Source organism: Eurosta solidaginis, chromosome 3 (genome assembly GCF_040869045.1).
Source record: "Eurosta solidaginis isolate ZX-2024a chromosome 3, ASM4086904v1, whole genome shotgun sequence".
In the NCBI taxonomy this organism is placed as follows: domain Eukaryota; kingdom Metazoa; phylum Arthropoda; class Insecta; order Diptera; family Tephritidae; genus Eurosta; species Eurosta solidaginis.
This window is the reverse complement of record NC_090321.1, coordinates 5,777,475-5,804,730: the sequence shown is the minus strand read 5'-3', so window position 1 is coordinate 5,804,730 and position 27,256 is coordinate 5,777,475. Positions and strand designations below refer to the sequence as shown.

The following is a 27,256-nucleotide window of genomic DNA, read 5'->3' as shown; positions in this document are numbered from 1 at the left end:
ATCCCATTTCAGGCTTACCATTTTTAACTTAACTTTTGGCTACCTTTTTTTATACTGTAACAGATACTTATTATATCTTATTAACTGTCATGAATACTCTAAAATCTCTGAGGACTTTTACTCATTGACTGACCTCAATTCGTCAAACCGTCCAAATTCATTTTCGCTCATTTGTACAAATCTCAAATACAACACTAATTAAGAGCAATTGCACTTGCCAGACCTACATAGTTGTACATACTCAAATATGTATATTCATATACAAATACAAATGCAATTTTCTTTTTAAGAGTAACTGGGGAGATGCTCCCATTCAACGGTAAAAAGGTTGCAACAGTTTAAAGCGATGATTGCTATGCAATTTCTATGTGATTTTACTTAAGTTTTTGTAGTTCAAAGCATGGCTATTCAATGAAGTATGGCGAGTGGCCTAGTTAAGTCAGGAAGAGTGATTTAATTAAGTCTGCGTGTAGGCTTGAATTCATGAGAGGTTTTTACTAAGTTAGGTTTTAATATGAAAGAAATGTGGAAAGGGAGATGAAGATCACTTCCAAGAAGAGTTTCTTTTCCAGTTAGCTACCTTCAGGGTTTTTTCTACAAGATGACTGAAATTCACATGTAGACATTCGGTGATAAGATTTTATGGCAAAACTACACTTAGAGTGTTTTTCAAACCAATGCCACTGGCCTAAGTAAACATGGGATCCTGCAGGATAGGCTAACATAAAATTTCCGTACCATAGCTATTGCTTGACGCCGGAGAAGGGCCGCTACTGAAAATATACAGCCAAGATGCAATTAAACTTGCCAATTTTACTACTTTTGAGCTTAACGTACTTGCGCCTTTAACTGATACGACTTTTATATTGAAAATGCGTATCTACTGAGGTCTTTTGAAAAAAACCGAAGCATTAATATGCAAACATTATCGTACCACTTGAAAAGACGGGCACCGATGTGCATACGTGACATTTTTTTTTATAATTCGATATAAAAGAGAGTGACAAACATACAAGTAAAAATAAATTTAAAGCAAATATAATTGCAAAAAGATTCAACAGATGAAAGCATCCGTCGTTGAAAGTGGTGTAGGATTTGAACTTGAGAGATATTTCAGCTGAACGAATGGACATGTATATTCTGGTACTTATACCAGTATATTCTGTATGAAAATCAATAACTTGTTACCCAAAAAAAAAAAAAAAAAAACTCAGAAAATACCAAATTTATTTCAGAAAATTTCAAATCAAATGCAGAACCGGGAAAAACTAATTTGGGAAAATTCAAATGCAATACAGAGAGGGGAAAATGTTTTTGGTAATAGGGAAATTGTATTACAAAAAAGGACAAACTTACTTAAGAAATATTTTTAAAGATTGGTTTATGCTGCAGTGCATTACTTCATTTCTAAAATTAATTCCTTCATAAAATTCAGGTGGAAAAGTTGAGGAAATATTGCTTAGTGATTTTCATGCAGAATATGAAATTAGATAATCTACCGTTGATTAGAGCTTACGACTGGCTTCTGGCGGGATACCCGAATCTCGAAACATTCGCACATGCATTTGTGTTTTTCACAAATATATTTTCCTTGTCTTAGATTTATTTTTGATTTCCTGTCAAAAAAATAAATAAATAATAAATGATAATAATTGCACCAGTTCGAAACTAAAGCGTTTTCCTCACGAGGTATTTTTAAAAGAACATAGAACATATGTGGTTATATTATAAGCAGATATTAGAGTGGGGCAATTTTATATTTAGAAATTGTTTCAAGCATCCTTGCAGATTCGGCTTTTACATAAAACGCCATGAAAACATCAATAACAATATGCGACGATTTCAGTGAAGCTAATTTACAAAATCGGGAGTACTGCTTGTAAAAGCTTTGCCATAAATCAAACGTTACTAAGCTCTTGATAGCGCGCCTATAAGTATTCAACACAATTAGAATTAAAAACATATAGGATTAGTATGTACCTAAAGGAAAAGCCACAAAAACGCAATACTTCTCCCAAGAAGCTAGCTGATGAAGAAGTGAAATTCAGAATCATGTCCTAGTAACCAACGCCATTTGTACACTTTTTAATTTTTCTCTAATATCAATAACAAAAAAAATGTATAAGGCAATATGAGCATGTCTTGCAAATTAACAGACACTTCGGAAATAGTTTGAAGATGCCAGACAAGGACATAGAATCGCTTTTAATAAAATAAACTGAAACTTTTTCGAAGTATAAATTCAAACATAGCAAAAGTAGCCAAACTACTTATCCAAACTATCACTTAGGACTTATTAAGACATTTAATAGCGGCAGAATTCAGAAGAGAACACAGTGTCAAATTCGCTCCCTCAAAAACTTTTGAGATATTGACTTGCATAAGGGTTTATAAAGTTAGGTAATTTTAAAGCATGGGTCTCCAAAATTGGAAAGTTATTGCCCTTACGCATACGCGGTGCGAGCACAATTTTGCTATGGAATGCAGATTATTGTTTTGTTTGATCATTTTTAAGAGGGATAAAAAAAAAAACAAAATAGCTTCCTAACAATTTGCCCACCCTAGTGTGTATAAATAAAGCTTTCATATAATAATATTTGTATATAAATAAGCACACTTAAAAATGGCAAGTTGAACTCGCATACCTGCATGCCAGTAGCATTTAGATACCTTTTAACATCGGTATGCTAATAATCTCAAAGATATATAGATACGAGTTTGTGGGTATGTACGCCAGGTATGAACTAGAATACACAATAAAATATGAGATAAAATGGCAGCGATAAGCAGCAAAAAGAGCAAACAGACCAAATGAAAGCTTCCTCTTAAGAAAAAAAAAGAAGAATAATGTAACTGGCAGGAGATCATATTGAGTTTCTATCACCTGAATGAGGGCGGAGTTTTAACGCAATAAGTGAATGAAGTAGGAAATGTAAAAGCAGCACAGCAAAATATCATGATAAGAAGCATTTAGGGTATAATGGCTTTAAAAAAATAAAATGCTAAGTATGAATTGAATTAAATTTATGTTTAAACTGAAGGAGAATAAAGGTTTTGTTAACAAAGATAAAATTTTGTTTGTAGGTATGAAGCTGTTGAGAAAATGGAAATCTATTTGCGTTTTTGAGTTTAAGAAGTATGAAAATTTTAGATAGCAAGTCTTCGTTAACAACCAAATCGTCTGAAATACAACGGAACCGAGACTAATGCAAGTTTTGGCATTTTAAAAAGAAATGTCATAACAAGTAAGGAAGGCTAAGTTCGGGTGTAACCGAACATTACATACTCAGCTGAAAGCTTTGGAGACAAAATAAGGGAAAATCACCATGAAGGAAAATGAAGCTAGGGTAACCCTGGAATGTGATTGTATGATATGTGTATCAAATGGAAGGTATTAAAGAGGGTTTTAAAAGGAAGTGAGCCTTTGTTCTATAGGTGGCCGCCGTTTCGAGATATCGCAATAAAGATGGACCAGGGGTGACTCTAGAATGTGTTTGTACGATATGGGTATCAAAATAAAGGTACTAATGAGGGTTTTAAAAGGGAGTGGCCCTTAGTTGTATATGTCAAGGCGTTGTCGAGATACCGACCAATATGTGGACCAGGGTGCCCCAGAACATCATCTGTTGGATACCGCTAATTTATTTATATATATAATACCACGAACAGTATTATACCAAGATTCCAAGGGCTTTCCATTTCGCTCTGCAGAACTTTTTCATTTTCTTCTACTTAATATGGTAGGTGTCACACCCATTTTACAAAGTTTTTTCTAAACTTATATTTTGCGTCCATAAACCAATCCAATTACCATGTTTCATCCCTTTTTTCGTATTTGGTATGGAATTATGGCATTTTTTTAATTTTTCGTAATTTTCGATATCGAAAAAGTGGGCGTGGTTATAGTCCGATATCGTGTCGAGTGCCCAGGAACCTACATACCAAATTTCATCAAGACACCTCAAAATTTACTCAAGTTATCGTGTTAACGGGCAGACGGACGGATATGGCTCAATCAAATTTTGTTTCGATACGGATGATTTTGATATATGGAAGTCTATATCTATCTCGATTCCTTTACACCTGTACAACCAACCGTTATCCAATCAAAGTTAATGTACTCTGTATGCAAAGCACGCTGAGTATAAAAACGTTCGACGCAAGTGGCGAAAAAATTATAAAAAGGAATCTTGAACATATTTTCTTAGAATATGTTGGGCTTTTATATCTGATACAATTTTGAGTTTATCTATTTATGTTTTGTTGTTTACTCCCTTTATGGGACCCTTGAGATTTCACACGCTCTAGTTGAGGAAAGTCTTTTCCACAATTGTTTAAGCCACCTCGCTACTCTGGTTCTGTAACCCATCTCTTGTAAAATTTTTGATTCAAAAATACCTTTTAGAGTTTAACATGATTGCATAAATATGAAGGTATTTGTAAATTATAGAAGAAGAGCAACGCGAAATAAATTTAATAAAATAATCAGTAACAAAGATTGAGTAGCACCAAGCAAACGAAGAAATGAATATCCATATTTATACAACAAAATAGCAATAAAATTAAATAAGAGAAATAATGTAATCTGGATTTGTATAGAAGATAAGAAGAGCTGCAAATGAAGAAATATAAAGAAAATACACAAAATTTATGGTCGAGCATTTAAACTAAGAAATATTTATGTAGTCGTATATTTGTGTGCTCATAAATTGATGCAAAGAGATCGCCCGGGCACAAGGTGCATCAGACATTCTTTGTGCCTGGTCGTGTTTTGCATGACCAATAGACGTGCGTAGGTGAAGGATAAACATACATACAGAGATATATATATGGGGTATTCCATCCCATTTCTACCAATTTTGAACCCGACCCCTTTAGAATTGGCTGAAAGTTTTTCTTCTTTTTCTAGCTTACGAAAGACGATTTTCAGGATTGTATTGTATTGTATTCTATTGCATTTATTTCAATATATATCAGTACAATAAGATTCTTAACTCTTATATAGCACAACAGCATTCATAAACAAATTCACATTAAAATAAAGCTTGCGATTTATAAAAATTAAAAAGTAAAAGTTAGAGTAAAAAAAAAAAATGAATAGTAATAAAATAAAATTTTAAACTACAACTGACGGCTTCAACATAAACAGATAGCTGGCCATTCTTCTATGTTCCTGGAGTAAGGCTACTGAAATATGCATAAAGCGTTTGTTTAAAGTTGCTTTTGTTTAACTTATTCCTTACACTTGACAGAATGGAGTTCCAAAGACGAATAGTGTTGACGAAAAAAAGTCTTGCTGATGTTACCGAGTTAAATTGTGGTACAATTATGTCACTTAGACGAGCTGATCTAGTAAAAACTAATTTTGTATGCAAATAGTTCGGCGTGGCCGACATCATGAGTTTAAATAAAAATATGCAATTCCTTGCCTTCAAATAATATAAGTTGCCGCAACCAAGGAGACGGTGTCTCCAGGGGGAAATATGGTCGAACCTGGGCACACTATATACATAACGCGTGATGTTATTAAACAGGACTTCAACCTTATGCGCGGAGTGAGAATCCAGCTTACTATGTGTCAGCTCAGAAGACGTTATTATAGGCAAAAGGAGTTGCAAAGCAAGTTGACGCCTTGTGCTAGTAGGGGTATATAGACTAGACTGCCGCAGATTGCGTAGGGTTAGATACACCTTGCTGACAATCGAATTTATATGGTCTTTGCACGAAAGCTTAGAATTTATTATAAATCCTAGGTTCTTGATTTTATCAACAACTTGGAGGTTCGCATTAGTTATATGAACTCGTATGTCAAGTGAACCAAGATTTTTTCTGATAGGTAGCACAAAGGACTTATCACAATTTAGTAACAAACCATTTTCAGTCGCCCATTTGTATATCATTGACAAGTCATCATTGATGTGACAGCAAAGACGGTCAACTTGCTTGAACGAGTCAGATAAATAGAGCTAGATATCATCCGCATAAGCATGAAATCTCACATATTTACACACTCCAAAAATATCATTAAGAAAGAGGCTGAAAATCAGAGGGCCAAGAATGGATCCCTGGGGTACTCCCATAGTCAGCTCTTTCAGTTGTGACATCTCAGAACCAATTCGAACACGCTGGTATCTGAATGTTAAGTAACTATTCATTAAGCTCAGAGCATGATTACTAAACCCAAAGTAAAATTTCAGCTTGCTGGATAAGAGCGTCCGATAGACCGAATCAAATGCCTTGGAGAAATCAAGCAGACATAACAACGTTAAATGATTATCGTCAAAAGGAGTCCTCAGATCATCCAAGATCTTAAGCATTGCAGTTGCACAGCTATGATTTTTTCTAAAGCCTGACTGGAAGGGGGAAATTAGATTATGCTCATTAATATGTCTAGAAATCTGATCATGCATTATTGTTTCAAAAAACTTCGAAAGGGCTGGCAGGACACTAATCGGACGAAAATTAGACGGAGAGCTAGCACCTCTTTTTTTAGCTACAGGTAAAACAGTTGCCACTTTCCACAGACTAGGAAAGCAAGATTTGGTAATGGCATGATTTATGATGTGGGTAAGGGTTCCAACAATATATGGTAAAACCAGTTTAATGAACCTGATCGACAACCCATCCTCGCTTACGGCATTGGAGTGTATTTTAAATACACACCCTCCCACATCATATTCAGAGACTGTGGAAATTTCAAACTGCGGTCCTTGGAAACAACTAGCTTCACTGGGTACAAGCGGAGGAATTGCAACACATGACGTGCTACTTGAAAGGAACATATTGTTTACCACATCAGGGGAGTAAGCACACTCCACCTTTTCCTTGCTATAAACTTGTAACTTTTTAATATTGCGCCACAGGACGCTGGTAGGGAGTGCTGTATTCAGCTTGGAACCATAATACTTGCGTTTCTCTAGCCTTGTTATATACGTAGCCCTATTTCTAGAAAATTTGAAGGCTTGCCAGTTTTCCTGCGTAGGTCTTCACGTAGAATGCAACCTATTTCTCACTTTGATAGCAATTTGAACATTCTTCGTAAATCAGGGGCAAGACTATTACTTAACAGAGACTTCACGTACAGGCACATATTTGTCAAAAACAGATTTAAGAATTTTTTCATATTTTTTCATCCAACTCAAAAAAAGTTATGAATTTAAAAAAAAACACCGTTTTTGTTTAAAAATGCTATAACTTTTTCAAAAATGGACCGTTTGGGATCTTTTTTTTTTTAATTTGTTTTTAAATGTACTTTTCGGAAAAAATACAAAAAAATTTTTAAAGTTTTTTTTTTCAACTGAATAAAAAAAAAATAATAATAATCGGCCCACTACGGAATTAGTGGAGATGATTGCAGAATTGAGTGTAGTTTTTTTTGAGAAAAATGGGATGGAATACCCCATATATAATAAAATTTACAACATCAATACAACGAACACGCACTGAGCAGACTGAGCAGACTGTGGCTAGCTTGAAGAAGAAGCAGACTCAGATATCGCAAAATTTAAAGGGCAAGGATGGACAATTGTGCTGAGCTTAAAAGGCCGACAGACAAAATGTAAATTATTTATATGGACAGTTCAGATGCTGGTCAAATGGAAATGCAGTCAGCTTAGTAAAGATGGAAGATGCGAATATAAGAAAGAGCATATCAATTTATACACTGCATATGTGTGTGTGTATGTAAGTGTGCAAATATGAGTGAACACCGACATTTTTAGAGTCACGTAGATGACATTTGTTAGCAAACAGGAGCTTAAAATTTATACTTAAATTTCATACTCGTTTCGCATTTAAACTCTAAGAAAATTCCAGATATGTGGATATGGTTGTAGAGTGTTGTTTTTGTTGTAGGAATGTTAGATATTAAAAAAAAAAAATCTGTCTCTATAACCTAGAGTATCGGAAAAGTTAAATAGACTGGGTTCTAAGCTGGAACGTTTATGGACTTAAAATTCTATGGAAATATCATAATTGAGGCTGTGGTGCTTTTGTTTATCCTATGACTTTAACTTTGGGTTGGTTTCCGGTTTCTAATTTTTAAAAATCCGTCCAATAGTCCTTGGAGCAGATGCGACAGCAAAACAAGTTTTATGCGGTTCTAGAGATATTCACTTTCGCTATGAGTTTCTTCTTCGTTGTGCTTAACCAAATAATATGTCTAGCTCGACTGGCAAATCTACTCCCGCAGCTCTAATAAATGACACATTCTTGACATAATGTAGGCTTCGGAGGGTTTATACCCCTAATTGGAAACTGGAGCATAAGTAACTCAATTCTTTTTGTTTATACATATAAACAATATAAATTTAAATTTTTTGAGAGATCCTCAACTTAAGCAGTTCACAAGATGGGGAGAAAGAACTGATTAGATCAATTTTAAGAACTTCACTCAAGGCAAGTTGTTGTAAGCCCTTAAAAACTTATTAGAACCATCTTACAAATCGAAGTTTGTTCCCTACCGTGAGTCCACCCAGAAACTCTATTTTTTCAATAACACCCAAAGGGGTTCTTACCAAAGAAATTCTGTGACAATTGTTAAGAAAATTCCGAGACCAAAAGACTGCGTAAAACAACTCCGCTTCCCATGATCTACATTTCATAGGCGGGAGGTTGGCAGAGCTCATGCGGTGAGGAAGTTTTTCCAGTTTTTCCTTTTAAGTTGGAACACTAAACTACAAGCAGCATCTCTGGATGTCATAATAAAACAACAACAGTATTAGATGGGCCTTGATGTAGCTCATCTGAATTAAATCTCAGACACTGACGTAATATGTCGCGTTGAACTACAAAAAACAAACGACACGCTGAGTACTGGGTTCAAGTCACGAGCACATCAACGCCTGAAAATTTAGGAAAACGCTTTTTCAATTAGAAGAAAGTTTTTCTAAGCGAGGTTTCCCCTCGGCAGTGTTTGGCAATCACTCCGGTTGTATTTCTGCCATGAAAAGCTCTCAGTGAAAACTCATCTAGCTTACAAATGGAAAGAATCAAGAAGCAAAGTGAAAGAGAAGCTCGGCCTAAATAAATAAGTAAATCTAAGGCGTGACAGCCTCCGAAGAATTGGCGGGACGGGACCTGTTTGTTTTATGCCGACTTCGAACGGCATCTGCAAGGCAGATGAGTTTTCCCTGAGAGCTTTTCATGGCAGAAATACATTCAGAGTGCTTGCAAATTCACTGCAGAGGGGCGACCATGCTTAAAAAAAATTTCTTCTAATTTAAAAACTTGCTTCTAAATTTTCATGTTGCTTTTCCCGGGACGTGAATTATAAATTTATAAATTTTTTCTTTCTTCTATTCTAATAAAAAAAAATTCTCAATTAAGAAAAATGTATCATAACAGTAATAATGTTAAAAAAATTATTGTTATACTGTTTTCACACAGAAACTTAATGATCTCATTTCACCTGCTAATGAAATCGTAAATTTTTTCCTTTCACACAGAAGTAACTGCTCGATTAGTATGAAAGATGAGACAGGCAATCATGGCGGAACGATACAAGGTGGGAGCATGGTGACATACCTACAAACAAAAAAAATTCCATGTACTTGTAAATTCGATGGACAAATGTCAAAATCGTACTGCGCCGGTAGTTGATGTATCAAATCAAATAAAAAAGGTTATAATCAGCTGTTCGATGCGGCCACCTTGTATCGTTCCGCCATGCAGACAATGACATTTGCTTTGACAAATGACATTTTTAAGCACTGAACACACCAAAAACTAAGAAGCGGAAACGGAAGCGGAAAGCTGCCAACAGAGTTGCATTATGCTTTTAACTTCATTAGGTATTCGATTAGCTACTAATGAAATAATAATAGATTCGAATTTTGTAGGGAAGATTGGGCTCAATAAGATTGCTCAAAAATTGCCTTTTTTGTTCAATAAGCCGTCTGTGTGAAAATAGTATTAGGCCTTGAGCTCGATTAAAACTCGCGATCTTACAAATCAGTAGGCCGATATAACAACAAAAATTGTTAAAAATTATTTATTTTATAGATTCTTTATCTAGCTGGCCAATCATTCCTTTTATTGCAATATATTACAGGAATGCAACAAGAAAGAGACAAAAAGAATGGATTATATAAGGTAGAAGACCTCTAAAGTTATTCATACCAGCTGACCTTAGGACTGCAACATTTTCATTTACTCAATATTTATCAAGAAAATTATGTGACGCTAGAACAAGTTTACGCTGCCCATACTAAAAACTGCTTACTACTGTGCGTTTTTCACCTTTTATTTAGTTACTGCACACTGGCAGACAAGTCACGCTCCATTTGCACCAAAGCAGAGGCCAATCATAATGATTATTGAACCGTTAAACTAAATTATTATTAAAACGAATGAAAGAGGATGGGAAAGCAATAAAAAATGGAAAAAGTGAAATATCCCATAGAAAAAAAAAGAAAAGAAAATGAACTGAAAGTTGCATTCGTGGTATATGCAATCAGGCACAATACGCAATCCAGTCTCTTGTGTCTGGGTCATGAGTGAAATCTACTGTAGAAGAGATTATTGTTTTCTTCTACCGAATTTGATGAAAGGCCCAAAGTATATAAAATTAAAGAAAACTATGATACCTAACATAGCAGAACACAGAGCGACAGCAAATTTCTTGCGAAAAATACACTAAAATACATAAAACTATAATAAAGAATCACTCCCAATATTTGAGCTCCAAAGTATGATAATCTTTAGTTATCGGCTGTAACACAAGGAGATAACAAGACTGTGTGTTCCGAAGAAAACGGAAAGGTCTCTTCTATATAAAAACCTCCGTTTCACATAAGAACCAAGCAATCCTATATACCCCATTCTCAGCCTGGATCTATCCCAAAGAAGAACATAACTCCAGGGTTTATTGTAGGTAAGGTTAGGTTAAACTTGCCGGTCCATGCGGACCACACATAGACTTAATGAGTTCATAGTGAGACCAAAAGTCTGTTTATCAACCAAACATATATTACAAAGCCTTCTAATCTGGCAGCTTGTAGGACATGCCCATATCCGGAGCATAGTTTACCATAAAATAGGCTAGCAAAAAAATACATAAATATATGACCTAAGAGATATTTACACTTCTACAACAGCAATAAAAATCACAAATATGAAAAACTCAAAACACCATCAAAGAGCGAAAGCTGTACCACACCAACCGAACTCGCTAATAGTAGCCTCAATGGCTTAATGGGCTAAAGATTTTTCACAGCTATATAATACCTGAAATAAGAGGCGACTAAAATGAACATATTCGAAGTTTCGAGGAGTTAAAAAAACTGTTTCAACGGAAATGAAGCTGGTACCGGTATGTTTTTGTATTAGAGCGTACCTGACTCATACCCGACATAGGACCGCACACATCCTTTAAACCTTTGGGGTGTATTTTTTCGGTTAGAACCATAAAACCAAGTACGTGTGGCGAAATCGCGTTTGAGATATTTTTCGAGAAAAGTATTTAAAGGAGCCAAGTATGCATACAAAGAAGCAAATACGATGCACGATATGCTCAACAGCCATAAGGTCAACTATTCGTATTATCTTTTAAATATAACTTAAGGCATTACTTTGTATGGCGAAAGATAGCTGAAATGAACAAATATTCTCAAATTTCGTTAGGCGTGGTGTTCCATCTCATTTTCGTTAGTTTCCTACGTTATGTCAAAGAGGAAGGTGGAAGCAATTGTCAAGAGATGTTTTGATATTGCTCAACATTATGCAGAGGCACGAATGACTCTCCTCTGAAGTCAAACGAATGTCAGTTTTGCAAAACAGTTTGAAGCCCTTGATGGCGTTTTGAAAATTTCAGGGAGAAGGCAAAACCGGGACGGATCAGAAGGTTTAATGTGGTAATAATAATCGTTCCTTAGATGGTCGGACCTTTATGGTGCTTGTTTTCTGAACTCACCGGATCTATATCCGGAAAAGGAGCATCAGCATCGATAACAATCCTCAACACTTTGAAAAGTGTCCTTAACGTTAACCTCACCTACTTATGGCGAATTCTGTTTTTTTTTTTTTTTTTGACAGCCGAGGCACTGGTGGTCCCAAAATCTTCACGAATCTAGGAGGTGGGAGGGCGGTATGGCCCTGACGGTTTCAAGTGGTCATACTAGATAGTTCGCAGAATGGCCGAGCATGTGCCTTAATGTTGCTTGTTACAGGAAAGTGCGAGGTCTGGATGAGGCAAAGGACCACAAACAACGATAACACTCCCCATGCCCTTCGGGGAGTATCCTTATCGCTACAACAACAACATCGCAGACGCAACAACAACATTATATCATCTCTTCATACGCATCGCCATCACACCAAAAACCGTTAAGATCAGTCGGTTTCATGAAAGGTATAACATCTTCGACACAGCCGGAGACAGTTCAGCCCTTACTTATTTTCAGTAATTTTTTTTGCATAATATGCAAATATTTGCAAAGTTTTGAAAGCAAACAAATAAATGTTTGTTGAGTGTATAGCAAAAAAGTTTTCCAAACTCACACTAACACACACGCACATAGTTACAATTGATTTGCATATAACATGTGTGCGTATTAGAAAAATAAGTTTTTTTAATATTTTTGCAAATGACTTAAGAGTTTGCATAACAAATACCAGCACAACATAATCATCCCCCATTATATCATGCGTAGCAGCTTACGTAAGTAACTTTTTACTTTCGATTTCACTCTGCTGTTCCTAATATCCAGTTCATGAAAACCCATTTTTTACTCCCTTACTACTACACACATAATATCTCATTTCAGAACAACATTGAAAATTGCGCAAATTTGATGCGAAACTTTGGCATGGCATACCAAATTGAGTTGTGATAGTAGCTACATTGGCAGCAGCTGATGCAAAGAACAACAAACTCCTTTAACAATGAAAAAAAAAAAAAAAATTTTTTTGCAGCTATTATGATTCCCCATATATTTGAGCTTCACATTAGTTTCAGACGTTGAACAGCTCAGCTACATTTTATACCCTCTTGCTCCATACACTCTTGGACTGTCTCTCCTACTCTCGCACTGTTATTTTATGCAAACTAAAATAAACAAAGTTTTCTTCCGCCATTTATTATCAATGAGTTATATATATTACTATATCATGATATGACCGAAAGTATAATAAAACTTTTTATGTTACTATTTTGCATCTCATTATGGCTCAATCGATTCAACGATTCGAACCATTACCAAACATCCCCTCACACTACCAACTTTGTATGTATATGAGCAGCTGTGTGAGTGTTTGTATATGTCTTATGCCTGAAAATTCAGACGTTTGCATACTTTTGCCTGGTAATTTTCACATAGACTCGAAAAGTAAAGAGAAGTTTGCATTTATTTTTTTTGCGTATTTGTAGTATACTTTCAGGAGCGTTAGCGCAGTTAGTACAGCTGCAATAATTGCAATTTTTGTTGTTTTGTTGGCGCCGTTTTCGCGTGAATTAATTTGGAATTTTCGTCAGGCGAAAATCAATGGATTTTGAATGTGTTAGACAGAATAGCAGGTGAGTGGTTGTGTGCGTGGAAATGCTCATTAGCGTGTGTGTAAATAAGAAATAGAAATAGGCCACATCTCAGGCAGCAGCTGATTGAAAAAGCGTTTAACCAAATGAAAAGTTTTAGATAAATCTTTCAGCATGGCTTTCTGGAAAACTGATAAGGTATTGAAAGAGCTATGAATGCGTTAGTGGGAATGTTAGGTACAACACATTCTGAGAAAAAATGTTTAGTTAATAAATGAAATTTAATGAGAACCACCGCCGTGGCGTGGTGATAGCGTGCTCCGCCTCCACGCCGAGGCGCAGCACATCAAACATTTTGAAACAGTTTACTAAATTAGAAGGCGCAGTGTTGCTGCCTCCATTTTTATATGGTATAAGTGGGTAATACAAAGATTTTAGGAAAGATGACACGATGAGCTTAGAACAAATGCTACTTTGGACTGACTAGGCAATTGCAAAGTAAATTCCACTCTTTGCAAACAAAGATCATGCTGTAAAGTTACTTACCGTACTCGTCCTGCTAAATGGTGCTAAAGCATGGACCACTTCAACATCAGATGAGGAGACTTCAGGAGTGCTCGAGAGAAAAGTTCTTCGAAAGATTTGTGGACTCAACGTGCGCCGACGGCGTGTACCGTGGAAGTTTTAACGATGTGCTCTACGAGCTTTATGCAAATACCAACAAAGCACAGCGAATTAAAACTCGGCGTCTACGCTGGCTAGGTCATGTTATTTACATAAAAGATAATGCTTTAGCTAGGGAAGTACTTTTATTGGAAGTCGCTTACGGAGGCAGAATAAGAGGGTGGCTCCACTCCTTGGGAAAGCCAACTGAAAAAGGATTCAAATTCCCTTGAATCTAGCAATTGTCACCAGTTAGCACAGCAAAAAAACGCTTTCTTGGACGGCCATAACCATTTAAATGGTTTAGCGCCAATTAAGTAAGTTAGTAAGTATAACGGGTTTGATGGTGAATGAGAACAAAACGAAGTACCTGCTGTCATCGAGCAAAGAGTCAGCGCATATGCGCCTTGGCAACCACGCTACTGTTGGCAGCCATGATTTCGAAATAGTAAAAGACTTCGTTTATTTGGAAACCAGCATCAACACTAGCAACAACATCAGCACTGAAATCCAGCGAAGAATCAAACTTGCCAATAAATGTTACTTTGGACTAGTTAGGCAATTGAAAAGTAAAGTCCTCTCTCGGCGAACGAAAATAATACTCTACAAGTCACTTATCGTACCCGTCCTGCTATATGGGGCAGAAACATGAGCCATGACATCAGCAGATGAAGCGGCTTTGCGAGTGTTCGAGAGAAAAGTTTTTCAAAAGATTTGTGGACCTCTACGCGTTGGCGACTGCGAGTACCGAAGAAGATTTAACGATGAACTGTACGAGCTATACGCAGACATCAACATAGTCCAGCGAATTTAAGCGCAGCGGCTGCGCTGGCTAGGCCATGTTATGCGAATGAAAGATGATGCTCCGGCCAAGAAAGTGTTTCTATCGGAACCCGCCTATGGAAGCAGAAGTAGAGGGCGGCCCCCACTCCGTTAGTAGGACCAGGTGGGAAACGATTTAAACTCCCTTGGTGTGACCAATTGGCGCCGGTTGGCGGAGTGAAGGAGTGACTGGCGCGCCGTTGGACGGCCATAACCGTTTAGACGGTTAAGCGCCAATTAAGTAAGTAAGTAAATAAGTAAGTATAACGACAAAAGCAGTCTTCAACTTAGAAATGATTTCAAGAGCTCGAACCGTAGCTTTTTTGACTGACAGATATATTTCACGATTGACCTGAGGCTGTTTGCAATATTACAGCAACTTTAGATATTATCCGACGCATTACTACCGCAGATGGACTAGTTTTTGATCTCTTTCCTGTAAATTTTCTTTTTCACTTAAGTCTTCACAACTCTGTCCTCGACCCGCCCCCTCACGCTCGAGCTATGAGTATCCATTCCCCGCCCACTTCCGGAAAAATATCCCAAATATCAATCTTGTAATTAATCGAGTCAATGGTGTACCTCTGTACCAAGTTTCAAGCAAGTTGTACTTTAAATATGATTAATTGGAAAAGTTCGATCCCTGGCTAGCTTCGTGGAATTTCCAGAAAATCGCACCAAAAATAAGTTGTTTAAAGATAAGGGTGGCTCCTTAATCCAATTTCCGGAAATAAGAGTTTCTGAACCGTTGATCTAGCCAAAGAACTTCAGTTATAGAAAATTTAAAGCAAACCGAGGCGCGGTCCGCTTCCTGGAAAGAAAAGTTTCTCAAATATTAAATTTTTGAGAATAGCTTAGCACTTCCCAGAATTTGCAGTGGTGCCGTAACTATTACCAAATCCCATTGCAAACACACAAAATCGACACAGTCGTTAAGGGGAAGTCCAATGTCGCACACAAGAAATATAAATATAAAAAATAACAATAAACACATGCGAGGAAATAGAGGCCGAGCGAGACTCTCAGTTTGCGTCGTGCTTTCTACGAATTAACGGAACGAGACCCACATATTTTATGCTGTCTTCGAGTTTTCATTGAGTGTGGTTTCAAAACCACTGCCAAGGGGAGATCCCGCTTAGAAAAACTTGTTTCTATTTAAAAAAAAAAATATATATATATATATTTTTTTTTCTAAAATTTGTTTGCTTCTTTACGCCGAGATTAATGTCGACCTTTTCGTCTGGTGTGCTGTTTCTAATTTTTTTACCATTTAGTTGACTCTGGGCGGAGTCTGCAAGGTAAATGAATTTTTGTTGAAAATTCGCCAAACTTCGGAGGACGGACTTTCCCGTTTAGGAGCACCTCTTCTAAAGCTTTGTGAAATTACTTTTCCTACGATTTAAACTTAGAATCGTCGGTAGTTTACGTATCGCAAATATAATTTTATTCAAACTTGTGTATCTTAAGATGCCAAAAGTCAAGGGAGAGAATCCCCTTAACTGGCCTACTGACAATTGAATGACCTCAACCTCGTGTGATGCTGTCGTTTTCTTTCGATCATACATGATACGGTTATAAGAAATAATGTAAAACGTACAATTTTTCTATGATATTTCATAGTCTAACAACTTTACCGAAAACTGCGTGAGCCCCTCTTCTTTTTTTTATTCTGCTCTATTGACAAAGATACTTCCCGAAGGGTTTGGAGAGTATTATCGATGTTGGAACGCAGCGATAACAGGCACAATCAAGGTACTAGCCCGAACATCTTGGACATGATTTATTGTGACCATGTCGCCTGCAGGGAACATCAAGAGTATGTTTTTTTGGACATAATTGGAGACAGCGTCCTCCATAAGATGATTTGCTGAAGTCTCAGAGCTTGAATACGATTAAACAACTTTCTGTAAGATTTGCATTAGTCAAAAAGGGAGCCCACAAGAGTATAGTGCTCTAAAGCCTCAAGTCCTATACTTTTTATGTTAAAAAAAAAAAATTTAATAAAACACATCCAGTAAACACAACTTATGGAAGATTTAAAAATACCATAATTATAAAACTAAAACCACAGGTTTTATTACTCGTTAAACAAAAAGTGCCAATTTTCCTTAAAAACAAGCTTTTATATATTGACGTATTCTTTTTGATAACAAATATAAAACAAAGAGAGAAAAAGTAAAAAATAACACAATAACCGTAAAAAGGTGTCACAAAACCTAATTCCACATAACATTTGAAGTGCCATTGTGCATCATCATTAGTCTTTGCGCGCTACAACAACAGAAGTTGACTAAGTGGTAGTGATGCCTGAGGTATCTTTGTACTTACAGAGCAGCAGGAAGAACTTCAATCTGAGAGCATGCTTATCTTAATATATAAACAAACCGCTATTTAGAAGCTTTATACAGATGCGACAAAAGCTTTTAAACCTGTTTTTTTATAGAGCAACGTTGAAGCAAAGAACGTAGTTCACGTAAGATATTTTGCAGGTTGTCGATTTGAAAGCGAGTAGAGGGTAGACAGAGAGTGAGAGGAAACCTTAATCCAAGCTGTATACAAAATATAATGAATAACGAAAATTTATAGCACTAGTAACTGTAGTTGCGTACATCTGAGTTTGTACGAAAAAAGTGTACGATTGTGTGCGTTGTGCATTTGTATGTGTATTTCGTTCTGTAATGTGCCAATTTTTCTTTAGCTGTCAAATTGGCATTGTCAACGTGCCAAATGCCAAATGCAAGTGCCAGCTCGCACAATTCATGTGGCTGATTTTTTCTCTTCACCGCTCTACCTCTCACTCTCTTTTACCCGGTCAAGCTGCGGCTCACTGCCTAAAGCGGTTTTAGCTACCGCTCTCTCACAGATTCTACCCCAGCTGTCGCATTTGTTTGCTGTCTATTTGTGTTTTTGCCTCCAATTGCAAAGCCAAAACGTGCCAAAATGACAAATTACCAAGCGTTAACTTTACGTTAATTTCTGTCCAAATATAAGCTGTTATATATAAAGCTATATATTTTATGTATTCATGTGTATGCGCACATGTACACACGCACACACATACACATTTGTTGTCAGCTATAGCCGAAATGTCACTCATACGCCATGTCAGCTTTGGCTACTTCAATTTATTCGCATCATTCGCGCCATTAGCTCGCATTCATTGGTGTTGTTCGTATGCAATGTGCTGGTGACAGCCTAAAGCCTAAAAGTAGGCTATGTTGCGTGTACACATACAAATCTACAACCGTCAACGGCGAGCCACATGCTGCAACAGTTCATTTGGTTTAGTGTTTTCTATGAAATTTTTTATTCTCGTACTTTTTTATTTTTTTTAGTGTCGCAGTGATGATTTAGTGCTTTTAGATTTTCGCAAATTCTTGCATACTGAGAGCTCTTAAAAGGAAATAAAGAGAAAAAAGTAGCTAAAAGTCATTTCGTCGTTGTTATTATTATTATTATTAGATTTAGGCTTTCCTAAATCACCTTTGGAAGATTTACTGTCGATGTCGAGCTGGAAGAGGGACAACAAAATCGAGCAGAAGCTACTCAGCGCTGAGCAATTGAGTTTCTGTCTCTTTCATTCTCAACTTAAAAATCGTGTCTTTGCACTTTTCACCAACTATCTTGCAAATAGAATCAGAAAAATAATTGAAAAAATTACTGATTCTAAAAATCTGGATATAAACTAAAATGGTTACACCTTCCGAAAGGTTCTTGTCCCAATGTACTACCTAAATTTCATGAGCGAGATAATGGTTATAATGGATATTATACAATATTAGATAGCTACGCACTCGTGCATTTGAAATAATAGTTGGGGAACCAGCTCGTAAATATGGGTCGTAAGCCTACACAATCCTTTATGTTGGTCTGAGTAATAGCGTAGGTGGGGTTAGATTGAACTAACCGGTCAATTATGACTTCACATGGAATAAAAGAGTCCATAGTCCTAGATACCTGCACCTCGCGTGTCCCTCCTTCTTTCTTGAATGGTCTCATGTCACACCTGCCTTGTTTTAATTTGTCCTAAATAAATGGGGACGTCTACTGTATATTCAACGAGAACTGCACCCTCCTTTGCCAGCTCAGCGGTCTATTCGTTTCTTTGTATCTCATGACCAAGAACTCAGTATAGATGTACAACCGTCCTGCGAGAATTCTATGTATTGATTTTTTGCGCCAAAGAACTCTTTATCACAATGCGACAGTTGGTGGAATCCCTGAACTTTATATGCCCTAAATACGGTTTTGCTCAACCTTGCTGTTTCTCCGAAGATTTCTTTGTCCACACAGACATTTTTCCACGCTTTTCGCTCTGCTGATCTTACGTCTCTTGGAAGACTCAGCTTCTTACTTCACCCTGGTGTTTTCTTACTAAATCTTCTTAGATGGTAAGCGCCTTTGATAAAATGTAATCGAATCCGTCTACCTACTTGAGAATGCATCGTCTGAGAAAGATTAAATCTCAAGGACCCTCCTGGCATACCCTGATATATATGCCCAGAACTCAATATAATGTAAAGTTTATTAGTTTTTTTTTTATTTTTTATTTTATTAGTTGACGTCGATCCATCATATGCAGTTACGCTACTCCTAAAAGCCACTTTTAGTTCATTCTCGAGTATTTAACAAAATAATAGTACTACTTATCGCTGAACTTAGATAGCATACACGAGTATAGGTATTTTATTTCTATAACTGAAGGCTGACTCTGGTCGCGCTGAGTCCTGAAACCTTTCCTTCCGACGATAGTGCTTTTAAATCAACGCCACATCGAATAATAACTCCTCAACAGTCTGGAGGATCTCGACTTATACCAATTCACTGTATTGGATGTTTATAAGTAAGACTTGGAACACCAAAAGTAAAACTCTGATACGGGTTTGTAAACAACTAAGAAGGTTTGGCGTCAGATTTGTATTAGGCGCACCGAAGGCTTTCGGAAACATAAAGACTCTTTTAAGGTACATATTTCCACCTGCGAAATTTCGAACTCGGCCTACTTGTTTGTTTTATAGTGTAATTTTTTAAGACAGGGCCACACAAGGATAAGGTGGAATGTGTCGAACATTTCCTTGGCCACCAGATTTCCTGGCTAAAGTACGTGACTGTCTTTTAGTTGAAGAATCTCTGTGGAAAAATCCAGTTTTTGGCCAGTTTTAAAAGGCGATAATTCGTATATGCCAACAAAATTTTGCCAAAGCACTCAACATTTTTTAACATAGTAAGGGACTGTATTTTAAATACTTTTTTAAGTCCTGTCACTTTATTCAATATTTCAACTTACCTCTGTCCATCTACAGCGAATTGTTCATTCTGCAAATACAATTTAATGTACGGCTGTCGCGTATGCAATTTATAACGACAATTTAATGCGCGCGGATATAGGCCAGGATATGCGGGTGATTGCACGTAGCAGGTTTGTAATCTACAATCGCGATACTCTCGCTCACAATAGGACCTGCAGAAGAGCGGAAGAGAGAGAGAAATAGTGTGAGATAGATAAATTTAGCGCAGTTAAATTGAAAAAACACAAGCAAATATGCATGAAAAAATATAAGATTAAGTGATGCGTTAGAAAGAAAAGCAAACAAAAAAATAAAAAAAACACTCTGATAGCGTGTAAGCGCAAAATGATTTAATGCGCTCAAGATAATGTGAAAATGCTACGCGAGCAGGCATGAGTTGGGACAGCAAAGCAAAAAAGAGAATTCTTTAATAATGTGATTAAGGTAAGCAGAAAAGTGTTGCATACTTATAGGCGTGCGTGCAGCAAGCACCTGGGTTTCTTTTGTTCGTAGACTCTAGTTTGAGGAAAAGCAATTTTGCGTAACTTAAATTTATATATAATTTTATGAAAGTTGTATGATGACATGGGTTCAGCTCCAAAGTATTTTCAAAGAGTATTGAAAAGTTTTGCTTAAACAATCCGATTTGAGCAGCTCTGCAAATTATGAGTTCAATTGAATCTTAGAATAATCAGTTGCGGGAGATGACATTGCTTTGAAAATGAAATCGCGCCGCGATGCTGGCTCGTCAAAATTCCTGACCGTGTTTCTGCTATAAAATATCCCAATCAATATTTATTTATAGTAGTAACACCCTGCGAGTTAAAGGAAAGTCTCGCTGTGACTTCTTCAAAGGCATTTCTCGCCACAGTACCGATCAAAAAAAAAAGGAAACAAAATAGCAATAACAACAATGGGAAAAGTCACAAACAAGAGGTAGACGTGCAGAATTATAAATTTGATGACTCATGGTCGAATCTCAGCTCGGTGGGAGCATAACTTACAGAGTTGTTAAAGAATGCCTTCTACACGAACGAAATTCAGTTGAATGCAAAGTTAATGATTTAAAATTTTGAATGCGGCCAATGGCTAGCTTTTTCACCAAAGCCTAACAAAATGAAGTCAAGAGTATGTTTTGTAGCCGTGACTTATGATTAATTTTGTGAAGTCAATTATTTTGATTTCATTTTTTCAGTGATTTCCCGAAACTTTTTGCAACAAAATTTGTGTGTTGCATATTATCATCAAAAACCTTGTTTATTTCAAAATCTCCTGAATTATTGGAAAATTTCAAACGAAAATAAGCTTGTAGGGAATTATTTATTATTAGAAGCAACAGTTCTTCGAACCTGCTATCTAATAACTTTCTCAACGTGGTATATTGAGTATTGGGACAAAGCAGAGGTCCATTGTATGTGATGTACGTCCCTTTTATGCCAAGATATCGATGCAAGATGGCTGTGTTCAGAGGTTTATCGACCATATTTGCTAAAAGTTCGTCTTCAATATACAACTGCGATACTTCTACCTACTTGGCTAACGCTTTCCTCATGCTTGTCCTCTCCTTTCGTTTCATTGAAATCGAATTCATTGATCACAGTGCTTTTCGCCAACTCGCTGATCTTGGTTACATGTTCGTTAGCAAATGTTGGATTAAGTAGTTCAACTAATTTAAATTTATCTTCAGAATTCGAAGCATATGTTAAACGACTATGCCATGTAGTTTGTTCTTATCTTCTCGTATGTATATAAAATCATCTACTCTGGTTCTTAGTTATAGAGTGTTCTGTCTGCAATACTATATTGCAGTCTTGCATCTGACAACCCACTAAAGCGTTTGATTTTGTTCTGTTTAGGCTAGGAAATCTTCGTCCAAGTTACTGTGGTTGGGATTCAGTTGGAGAATTCTATAAGGGTTTAACTTTTAAGACTAATTCTATTGTAACGAATTTTAGTGGTACCCCTCTTATTTCAAATCTTCTGCAAACGTTCGTATCGCTAAACTGTTGAATGAATAACTCCACTATTCAATAATGCAAAATGGCCTTTATTCAAGTACCTCACAATAACACTACTACTTCCCGACAGATAGCTTGCTTAAATCAAACAGATTTTTCGTGCCTCAACTGTTGCTGCTTTTATACTGTTTGATTTCCTCGTTGACATATTTCTAGGCGCTTCTATTTCTAGAATTTACTAGTTAGTTATCAGCTATAAAACTACCAGCTATAACTACGTTTATAGTTTCTCATATGCGCGTATATATGTAAGTGATACTTGCACAAATTATTGCCTACTTTCGGGAGTATCTCAGATATATGCATGTGTTTGTGCGTTGCTCTCCGCTGCTTGCATGGACATATGTATAGACATTATGATTGGTTTATTGATGTGCATACAAGTCACCGCTTAGTATTGGCTTAGAGATGCTAGTATCCCTTAGTGTTGCTAATATTCGTCACACTATGTATAAGTACGTGTATCCTTCAGAGGAGTAGAATGTGCGCTGATTCTTTTTGAACTGCTCAAAGATGTAGATATGGATAAGATCCCCAAGTCTAGACAAAACTACATTTCCAGGCTGGTGAAATATTGATGTCTGTGATTCTTCATGTGTGTTTTGCGTAAAAGCTTTGTTATATTCTGAAGTTTAGATATATTTGAATTTATTCGTTCCCCACTTAGAGGGGATAAGCTTGTGCGGTACTTAATGAACAATGAGCCACATATTGCGGCAATATCCATAGAAGCTAAGCTAGAGGACTTTCTGAAGTCTAGCAGCAGTGTAAACGGAAAATATGACAGGATTTCATTCACGCTTGAGTAAATCCCTACATTGACCAATTAAGGATAAGTATTTTTCCTTATCACCATTGCCATATTACTCGAATCAAGATGTATACCAAAATCACGAGTATTTTTTCTGGTCTCCTAAATTATCAGTTGCGTGTCTTTTGAAACCAACCGCTTAAAATTTCGCCTAAAAGTATGCAATTTTCATATGGCTCATACTGCTGAATAGGCTTATTTGTGCCATTTAGGCGCATTTTATATTATTGCAAGGACAGTGGAAATACGAATATTTTCAACTTCGGCGTACGTAATAGGGTTTTCGTTGACTCACCGAATATATAAGTAATTAACACAGCGCACAGTTCCAGAAGCATGTCAAGCTATAAAACAAAAAGAGGGGAGAAGATGTCCCTTTTTGGTTTGTACACTTCTGCTTCTAAGACTAAAACGGATCATTGTGGGCTAAACCAAAAGCGTCTAATTGGTACAACTGGAATTTTTTTTTATCACAATTTATGAATCTAATATATAAATAGACAAGATAAAAAAATGTGGAACCGTTTTCTGCTAAACTATAATTCTAAGCTATACAAATTATATATGTATTGATAGGAAATTTTAAGCGGCACTGTTATCGATAAATAAAAAAAAATTGAAAAATTATTTTAATATAAAAATTTTTACATAAAAGTCACGCCACTACACATGCACTTATTCATACTGTAGACACGCTGTGTGTGTGTACTTGCTTTTTGTGTACTAAGCTGAATCGTTAGCATGGCCGAGGAGTTGCTTTATACACAATCAAAATTAAACAAAAATATATAGCTGATCATGCATCAAGTCTATTTCTTTTCTTTCCTTTCTTTTCCATTCTACTCTTTTATTTTCCTTTCCTTTGTTTTCTTTTCTTTGCATTACTTTCCTTTCCTTTCCATTCCTTTCCTTTCATTTCCTTTCCTTACCTTTCGTTTCCTTTGCTTTCGTTTCCTTTCCTTTACTTTCCTTTCCTTTTCTTTATTTTTTTTTTCCATTCCTTTCTTTTAATTTTCTTTTTATTTCCTTTCTTTTACTTTCACTTCTCTTCCATTCATATTCCTTCTTTTCCTTTCCTTTCCTTTCCTTTCCTTTCCTTTCCTTTCCTTTCCTTTCCATTCCTCTACTTTTCTTTTCTTTCATTTCTTTTGTTTTCATTTCCCTTCCATTGATTTTCCTTCCTTTCCTTTCTTTTCCTTTCCTTTTCCTACCTTTTGTTTACGAGAAGCAGATTGATTAAATCATGCCCTACCTGCCAGAGCAATATAAAATGTCCCTATTTTGAGCTTACTTATTCATTATAGTACCCATCGAATGTTCCTATTATTATATTAGAAATGACAAATTATATTTCTTTTATTTTCATTTCCCTTACATTGATTTTCCTTCCTTTCCTTTCCTTTCCTTTCCTGTCCTTTCCTTTCCTGCGGTTGATTTCAACCACTGGGCGAACTCTAGTATTAAAAAGTACACAAATTTTTTCATCATAAAATCTTATTAAGAATATAAATAATTAGTGTACTCAAATGGTATTTTGTATACCCACAGCAAAATAAACAAAACAAATCAGATATCCTTTAATCTATTGTCCTATAAATGTATTTGAGTATTTACAACTTAATCTCAACTCATCTCGCTCCACTACTTAGCATCTCTTTGAAAATTATGATTTCTTTGCACAAGGCAATCATCGGGAATAACTAAGCGCATATTTATTCTTATATGAATATTGACTATAAAAATCGATATTAATATTTAGACGAGTATGAAAAAAATATGTAATAGGAATTGATAGAAAGTAAATTTTTTGTTGCTTATCATCCTTGGAGCTGGTAATTGAATTTTATTTGAATTGCTATGCAGGCGGATAAAGTTTATAAAGTTTGATTGGCATAGCTTATTGTAGCGGAGTGAGAGGTTGAGTAGGAGGCTGATGACGAGGAAATAAGGAAATATTATAAAGGATGAGCAAAGAAATTGTGAGAGAGAAAATGAAAATTGCCATGAGTAAGAACTGAAATTTTTAAGCAGAATCGATAATTTATAAAACAGATTTGAAAATGATTATAGCAAATTAACTTATAGAAATTTTTAAAGCAAGTTTTTTAACGAAATTGAGCAGATGCGAATGAGAAGACACGACGACTAAGAATATACGTTGAGACTTATTTTTTACATTAGCATACTTTGGTTATCAGCATATTATCGATTTGTTATAGAAAATGTTGTTGATCTTATATTGAAAATTTATCAATTTGCTATCGAAAAGTTACAGAAAAGTTGCCGATTTGGTTTTCATACACTTTTCCGTTTGTTATCGAAAATTCATCGATTTAATATCGAAAAAATATCGCTTTGTTATCAATTTCTTATTGATGTGCTAACAGTTGTTATCGGCGTGTTAGCGATTTGTTAACGAAAATTTATAGATTTGTCATCCAAAAGTTATCGACTTTTAATCGAAAGGTTTTTCATTTCTCATCAATATATTACCATATTAATCGACGTGTTATCGATTCGCTAACGACGACACATCGGTTTGTTATGAAACAGTTACCGATAATATTTCAATATCACATCGATGAAACTACTCTAAACCGTCGAAAATAAGCCAAAAAGGGATCAATAAGAAACCTATGACTAGGCGATAATAAGCTGGTAACAAACGAAAAAAAATATTCACACTTTGTATGCAGGAAAAGCCAAAAAACAGTTGGAATAAAAAAATTCAAAAATCAATGCTTATTTTGGTAGACCCATCACTTTCACTTTAACACACTAAAATTGATTGAGTTACCAAACTGCACACCGAAATTATTCAAATTTTCTCAAATTTTCTAGTTTCCTCACGTTTTCGAGACTGATTTGCATAATTCAGTTGCAAGAATCATAGAAGATATTTCTTAAAATAACGAAAATAGGAAAATAGAAGAATTTAATTAACTAAATTTGATAAAATTTTTAACTGTTATTTTTCTGCTCACTGCTGTATTTCGATTCAAAGCTTTGAATATGATTATAAATCACAGATCAGACCATGAGAGATTTACCTCACGTTTTTTGCACGTCGAGAAAATAATTTTCATTTCAATTACCCACACAGCTTAAAGTGTCTTTCATTGGCAAGAGTGTTACTCTTCCGGATTTCTGAATGAGGTCCTTCAAAGTTTTATATTTATATCTGACAGCAGTAAATTTATTTCTAAGGCGTCAGTGAGCCAATTCCTTCGATGATGTCAGCAATTACTAATTTTTGTTCTACTCTAACACGAGACAATCTTGCATTGACCTTTCTTCTTAGACCTAAGAGCTTTCCTGAAACCTCGTTTGGTTTGGATTGTTTAGACTAAAAAAAAGCTAGTAAGGACGGCACCTTTCATACCTTTCATGAATGGGGCTAAACAAAAATCTTATCCCATTGGTAGTATCCAAATAATCGGCTGTATAAGATATGAAATATATAGTAAATAGAAGTATATACCTAAGCGACTTTTAAGATTAATATAAAATAATAAATGTATAAAATTAAAATAGGTAGGTACTTTGTGTGACGATGCAAAGTTTCACGTTTTTTGTGGTTTGCATGAAATAATTTTGACCGTGAATCAATTACCTCAAAAAAAAATTACGTAAATGTAAGCATTTAGTGAAGTTTGAAGTTCAAACCTGATAAATTGAGGACGATATAACAAAAATCCTCTTTTCTGAAAAATCGGTTGTGGGGGGGTGGGGGGGGGGGGGGGGATATATGCTATAGTGGTCCGATGCGGTCGGCTCCGACAAATGTCTAATAGGACACCTAAATATACCAAATTTTATCAAGATATCTCAAAACTTTAGGGACTAGTTTGCATACAAACAGACAGACGGGCATGGCTAAAACAACTCAGCTCTTCATCCGGTATACTTATTGGTGGGCTTACCTATTTTCCTTTAAGGACTGACAATTTTGGGATTTGTTACGAAATTAATATACCATTTCATTTTCATGAACGGTATACAAATAAGTAACCATCGTGTGCTTGTAACACAACAACAACTTCAGCAACAGTACCACAACTCAGCGGCTTTGGCAAATGATAAATACTTTCCCTGAACCTAAAAAGCTAAGAAGATTTGCTATTTGTATAAACTAATCCTACAAAATATGAAACCTTTATTTATATTTAAGTATAATAAAATT

The 27,256-nt window shown here is 35.8% G+C and overlaps 1 protein-coding gene across 5 annotated transcripts in view; it reads right to left on the bottom strand.

Moving 5' to 3' along the window:
* Positions 1–27,256, bottom strand: part of LOC137243174 (uncharacterized) — a 371,575-nt gene that overhangs the window by 28,688 nt on the left and 315,631 nt on the right. For all 5 annotated transcript variants that reach the window (XM_067770531.1, XM_067770532.1, XM_067770533.1 and 2 more), the window contains exon 7: positions 20,244–20,417. In XM_067770531.1, the coding sequence (XP_067626632.1) occupies positions 20,244–20,417 (174 nt within the window). The remainder of the gene's footprint in view (positions 1–20,243; positions 20,418–27,256) is intronic.